Source organism: Emys orbicularis, chromosome 21 (genome assembly GCF_028017835.1).
Source record: "Emys orbicularis isolate rEmyOrb1 chromosome 21, rEmyOrb1.hap1, whole genome shotgun sequence".
Lineage (NCBI taxonomy): Eukaryota > Metazoa > Chordata > Testudines > Emydidae > Emys > Emys orbicularis.
This window is the reverse complement of record NC_088703.1, coordinates 2,280,054-2,286,580: the sequence shown is the minus strand read 5'-3', so window position 1 is coordinate 2,286,580 and position 6,527 is coordinate 2,280,054. Positions and strand designations below refer to the sequence as shown.

At 60.0% G+C, this 6,527-nt stretch overlaps 1 protein-coding gene across 1 annotated transcript; it reads right to left on the bottom strand.

Moving 5' to 3' along the window:
• Positions 1–6,272, bottom strand: SPRED3 (sprouty related EVH1 domain containing 3). The gene is made up of 5 exons (XM_065420998.1): positions 6,102–6,272; positions 5,846–6,014; positions 3,748–3,821; positions 1,863–2,033; positions 1–696 (listed from the first exon to the last, which is right to left on the bottom strand). Exons 1-5 carry the CDS (start codon positions 6,270–6,272, stop codon positions 1–3), a joined length of 1,281 nt encoding a protein of 426 aa, XP_065277070.1.
• Positions 6,273–6,527: the final 255 nt, after the last annotated feature.

Sequence of the window (6,527 nt, the reverse complement as noted above, 5' to 3'; positions counted from 1 at the left end):
TCACCGCACGGCCTTGTGTTTCCCACCACAGCAGCCGCAGTGCTCCCCGCACCAGTGGCAGGCGCGGAGCGGCAGGTAGCAGCACATGCAGGGCACGACGAGGGAGAGAGCCACCAGCGCCATCCAGCGGACGCAGAAGTGCGGGTGTCCCAGGTCGCAGGAGCAAGGGTCCGAGTACTCGCCCTCCGAGTCCGACATGCAGTGGTAGAGCATGCTCTCGGCACACCACATGCAGGTGAGCTGGTAGACGCAGCGCCCGATGGGGTCCGGCGCGTCCTGGCACTGGCCCCGCCCGTTCTCCTCGTGGTTAAAGACGTCCCGGCAATAGACGCAGCGGGAGGGCACGGCGTCTTCCTCCGAGCCCGCCCCGCCGCTGGCCCCCGGCTCCTTGGCGTGCTTCTGCTTGGGGGGCGAAGGGGCGGCGTGGATCCGGCAGGACGGGGAACCCTTGGGGTCTCTGAGGCGGCCCTCGCCGCCTCCGCCGCCTCCCCCTGCTGCCGGGAAGCGGCGCTCCTTGCTGCCCTTCTCGAAGTGCACGCACATGCCGACCTTGTCGGGGTCGGCTTCCCGCTTCTGCACCGCCGCCCGCCTGTAGTCCTCATATCCCTTGCTCACCCACAGGTCCTTGCACGGGTTGATGCTCTCCAGCTCCTCCTCGTCGTGCAGGGTCACGTGCTGCAGGGGCTGGGTCTGCACCTGGGGCAGGGGGAGACATAGGACAGAGGTATAGCCTGCACCGTTCTCCCGCCTCAGCCTCGTTAACCTGTGGGACTCGCCACAGCAGGACGTCACTGAGGCCGGGAACTGAAGGACCAACTCTGGAGCTAGCAGTACAGGGCTCTTGGAAACAGAACCCAGGAGTCCTGGCTCCCAGCCTCCCTGACCTGCTCTAGCCACCAGACCCCACTGCCCTTCTAGTGCTGGGAACAGAACCTAGGAGTCCAGATGCTGTAACCCAAAGATCCCACTCCCATAATCTGAGAGCTGGCAGAAGAAAAGGAAACATGTCCTCAGGCCCTGGGCAGGAGCCCTCTGCTGCAGCTCCAGTCCACCAAGCCAAGGGCGTTGCCAACAGCCCAGCTGCCCATCACATCCCCTCCCTGTGCCCTGGAACTTGGGGGCCCCTATCCGTAGGGAACAGATCCCTGCACCATGCAGAGGGTGCAGACCAAATCTCAAAGCCTAGAGCAGCAGATCGAGATCAGGGCCCCGTTGTGCCGGGCGCTGCCCAGACCCCGACCGAGATCAGGGCCCCGTTGTCCCAGGCACTACAGACACACAGAGTGAGAGACTACCTCTACCCTGAAGAACTCCCAGTCTTAATAGACAAAGGGTTGGAGAGAGAAAGGATTATTACTCCCATGTCACCCTGGGGAAACTGAGGCATGGAGTGATGACACAGCCCATCTCACATAGGTGATTCTGCGGCAGAGCCCCAGCTCAGCGCGCTAACCCCAAGCCCATCCTCCCTGTGCACAACAAAGACCCCCAGATACCAGAGATTTTATTAACCCTGCTTAACTCAGACACTCTACAAACAGGTGGGAAAAAAGTGCTCTCTGTTTAAGATCACTCTCCCCCGCAGATTCTATGCGGGGCTGGAAATGCTCACAACACATGTTCTCAAGTTCTCCAAAAAGTCACCAGCAAGCCTAGGGGGTGGAGCTGATGTGCCTGGGATTTCCAAAGGTACAAGCCCAGTTCCGCCCCACCCCACCCCCGTGCAGGCCAGCTTTAACTTGAGAAGCCGCCACCAGCCCGTGGAAGAGTTTCTCTCTCCCATCTCTTTCCTCGGGCTACGCAGCGCCCGTCCCCATCGCGCCCAGGGCCACGGACCCCTGCCCCTCCCCGCCCAGACCCACCTGCCCTCCCTGGCTGGTTGGCGTCGACCCCTGGGCCGTGCTGAAGGCAAACTCCTCGGAGGCGGGCGAGCGGATGTAGCAGCTGGAGGAGGACTCGCTAGTCACAATGGTGATGTGTTTGGGGAGCATTTCCTTCCGGCTGTTCGAGGAGGATTCGCTGTCCGTGTGCATCTGGGGACAAAGGCGGCGGCTGTCATTGAGAAAGAAGCGCCCCATGGCGCAGCGCCCCCTAGTGCTGCACAGGGGTCAGCACTGACTCTGCGGGGAGAGCGCCCCCTACTGAGCCCCCACCCTGCAGCCCAGTGCCCCCTAGCACCGCATCGGGGCCAGCACTGACCGGGAGAGGAGAGCGCCCCCACCCTGCTGCCTGCAGCACCCAGCTGTTCCTCAGAGGTCTCCTTTCTAAACACTGACCATGCCACGTGCTGCTTGGCACGCACGGCCTGCCATGATCCCAGTGGAAGGAGACCGCTGGTCAAGCTGGGAAGGGGTCTGTTTTTCCTAGCACTAGTCCAGACCTTTATCAGCCAACATCTCCCTCTTGGGCCAGTTGTCCCCCGGCTTGGGTCCCTATGTTCCCTGCTCTCTCTGGGACTCCCCCCCCCCCACCTCCTTGTGGGAATGGGGACAATGAAAATTCACAACATCTGCTCCCAGCTGGTACTCACACCCCACCCTCGGCAGGGGAAAACATGGAATCAGACAGGAAGTTTCCCGGAGCAGAATGGCATCACGAAGGACTTTCACAGATTTTAAGGCCTGTCTCACTTATTTAGATTGTGGGCTCTGTATGTTTGTACTGCACCTAACGAATGGGCTGCTTTTCTGGCTGGCCCTAAAACCCTGTTGGAATCTTATTCTATAGATTATTAATCATGTTTATTACAGGATCGTCACGCAAGACTAAAGTGTCTGTTGAGTCAGTGTGAAGTGATGGGAACAGCCTCAAGCCCGGCTGAGAGCGCTTTTTGTTCAGAAGATCACCAGGTCCAATCATCCGTGGGACACGGGGTCTGTGACCATCTCACTTTGAAGTTCTCCGTCACTTTGACAGCGAGGGCTTTCAGCTGCTAGAAATAATGTGTAGATTTCAAGGCCAGAAGTTTATCTAGATCATCTAGTTTGAGCTGCTGGATAGCACAACCCAGAGAACGGCCCCAAAATAATTCCCGGAGCAGATCTTTTAGAAACACATCCCAGATTGATTTAAAATTGGTCAGTGATGGAGAATCCACCACAACCCCTTGGGAAATTGTTCCAGTGATTAATTCCTCTCATCCTTATAAATTTACACCTTATTTCCAGTCTGAATTTGTCTAACGTCAGCTTCCAACCACTGGGTTGTATTCGACCTTCCTCTGCTAGACTGAAGAGCCAATTATTAAATATTTGTTCCCATGCAGGTACTTATAGACTTCACCTTCTCTTTGATAAATTAAGCAGATTGAACTCCTGGAGTCTATCAATATCAGGCAGATTTTCTAATCCTTTGATCTCACTCCTGGCTCTTCTCTGATCCCTCTCCCATTTATCAACATCCTTCTTGTGTTGTGGGCACCAAAACTGGAGGCAGGATCCCAGCAGTGGTTGCACTAGTGCCAAATACAGAGGGGAAAGACCCTCTCTGCTCCTATCGGAGATTCCCGTTGATGCATCCCAGGATGGCGTTCGCTTTTTTGGCTGCAACGTCGCACCAGAAGCTCTGATTATAATAAGAGATCATTAGATCATCTAGTCTGACCTGCACTGCGCCCAGTTACGCCCTGGAATGGGCCTGGCTTTCACTCCCAGCCATTGGTTCTGCCTCTCTCCACCAGACCAAGGAACCCTTCAGCATCCAGGAGGTTCTCCCCCAGAAGGTACTTCTGCCCAGTACTCAACTTACCAACCCTGCATCATCCGTCCCGTCGGCGTCCTCCTGAGACGAGGAGGAGGAGGAGGAGGAGGAGGAGAGAGAACCTGGGAAGGGAAAACAGAGGAAGGTACATGAAAGTCAGTCCCCCCAGGAAGGACGCGGGCCCAGTAAGGCGTCCGGTTACTGGGGGCAGAGCTGGGAAAAAGCATTCAGTGCTGGGAATGCAAAGGACCTGTGTTGGGGTCTGTCCAGGTGGGACCCCGGGGCTGGGATCCCAGGGGGGAGGGACATAAGGGCACCCCCGTTGCCTCAAGCAGGCCCAGTGCCTGGTGCTCCATCCCCACCCACCCCGCGGGGACCTGAGGGCACCAGAGCTTTGCAGCTGGAGCAACGCCTCAAAAGAAAAGGGGATGTCTGGGGCCGAGCCCCGGACCCCTGTGTGGGGGTGACACATAAACATATACGGGTGCTATCTGTCTCCCTCCAGTGGCTGCGGCACGTATAGCGGTTTCTGAATCGTAGCACTAAGGTAGGCTGGGGATCATTTGCTCAGGCAGCTGACCCTTGTGCTTTTAGCTCCAGAGTTCCTGGGTTCGATCCCCACGGGGGGTGTGGGGTGTGCCAGGCGCTCTCCAGACAGAGCAGAAGGGATGGTTCCATCCCAGGGGCAGGCGAGCGGGAGGGAGGAAATGCAAAGGGGGTCTTCTATGTGGATCAGTTTGCTTGAGGTGGCATAGCAGCAGCGGGCCAGTGCAGGGTAGTGTCCCTTTAAATAGCCGGTAAGCCCTGTAGCAGCGCTCACCGTGTTCCGGGCTGCAGAAACCAGACGGGGTTTAGGGGCAGGCGTGCTTTGCAGAGGAGTGAGGGGAGGCCGTACTACGTGTAGGGGGCCAGCGGGGAGGGGGCTGAGTGTGAATGATGTGAATGCTGGCACCGCCGAAGGGCGACGTGAAGGGAGGACTGGCAGAGACGGGTGGAGTGATGCAGCACCGGGAGATTTAAAATCTGACGTGCAAGCGGATGGGGAGGGGGGGACACGCCGGAACGGTCGGGGGAAAAGGACACTCCCAGGCCCGGCAGCACGGATCGGAGGGGGGCAGCGTGCCAGAGAGGAGAACGAAGCAGCCCCCAGCCAGGAGAGAGGATGGGGAGCAGAGACTGGATCGGGCGCGCGGGGGGGAAGACAGGCAGGAATCAGTGATGGGGGCAAAGGAGAGGGAGGAGTTAAGAATAACCCCCAGACCACGGAGGGGGGATAAGGAGCCAGGCTCCGGTGCAGTGCCCAGGCCTTTAGATCGCTGGGAGCTCTCTAGGGAATTGACCTGACAGAGGGGGACCAGGGGACGGCGGGGTGGGATAGAGGGAGGGGGGCTCCCATGGTGAGGCCATGGCAGCAGTGCCTAGGCGGGGAGGGTTGGGAAGACAGTGTTCTCCTGCAGTGCTGGGACCTCTGGCTGGGAATCCAGGGACTCCCAGAGCTCCAGATTTGGCTCCCTCCCTCTCTCCCCTGGCCGCTCCGACATGGAATGCCATCCACCGAGGGGCAGCGACGGCACTGGGATATGGGAGCCTCCCGAACATCAACAGCCTCCCCACCCCCACCCCCTCTGGCCGGCCGCAGAGGGTTCATATCTCCATGGCACAGATGGGGGAAACCGAGGCCGAGAGAGACACGCCTGAGGTCACGCAGGTAGAGTCGGTGGCTGAGCTGGGAACCGACCCCACGTCTGCTTCCCTGCAGCCGGCTGTCTTAGCCACAGGGCCATGCTAAGGTGAACTCCGGTCGCTTCCAGCATCAGGGTTCGCTTGGTTCTGACCAACACCCCCGGGGGGGAGCTGTCTGTGCCCCCCCAACCAACAGCTGCTAAGGGGGGGGGCAACAGGCAGACCCATGCCACCAACAAGCGCCCACATCTCCCATCAGTCCCTCCCTAAACCCCCCCAGACCAGAACCCCCAAGGGGGAACCAGACAGGCTCAGGACCCCAGCCAGCAACACCCAGGGAGCAGCCGGCCGGCCTCACACCCCCTGCATCTCTCACAATCCCTGGGCCCCGCACCCCCCTGGGGGCAGCAGGCCAAACCCTCGCCCCCTGAATCTCTGCAGTCCCGGGGCGCTGGTGCCCCACCTTCGGCGAGCTCCTCCAGGGCGGCCTGCACGCTCCGCTCGAAGGCTGCGGCATCGGCGGGGCTCTGGAAGGTCAGGCCGAACTTGCTGTCGCCAACTTTCCAGTGGTGGAAGATGGGGTTCACCTTGTTGTAGACGAGGTCCTTCTTCAGCACGCACTCCAGGATGGTCTGCAATGGAGAGGGGGAGATTAGGGGTGGGCGGGAGGCCCCACAAGCTGCCCCCCCCTCCAACCTCTCCCCAGGAGTCAGGCTTACGGTCTGGTCGCGCAGGCGCTCCCCGCAGATCAGGTATTGGCGCCGTCGCCCGCCCTCCTCTGGGCGCCGGACCTTGCCGATCATGACGTGGCTCAGGCCGCCCCCGCCCATGGGCACCCATCCCCCGCTCGAGTCGTCTCGGGTCATCACCACAGCTCGCACCCGAAGCATGTAACTGCGGGGGGCACAAGGAGGCTCAGTTAGAGGCTCGGCTCCTCACACGCAGTCTGTGTGTCCATGCCATCCGTTGCACGGCCTGTCTCACGAGCACTCCATCGCACGGGCGCTGCACACCATCCATCGCATGGGCACTGCACGCCATCCGTCGCACGGCCTGTCTCACAAGCAACCATCGCACAGGCACTGCATGCCATCCGTCACACGGGCACTGCACACCATCCGTTGCATGGCCTGTCTCCTGAGCAC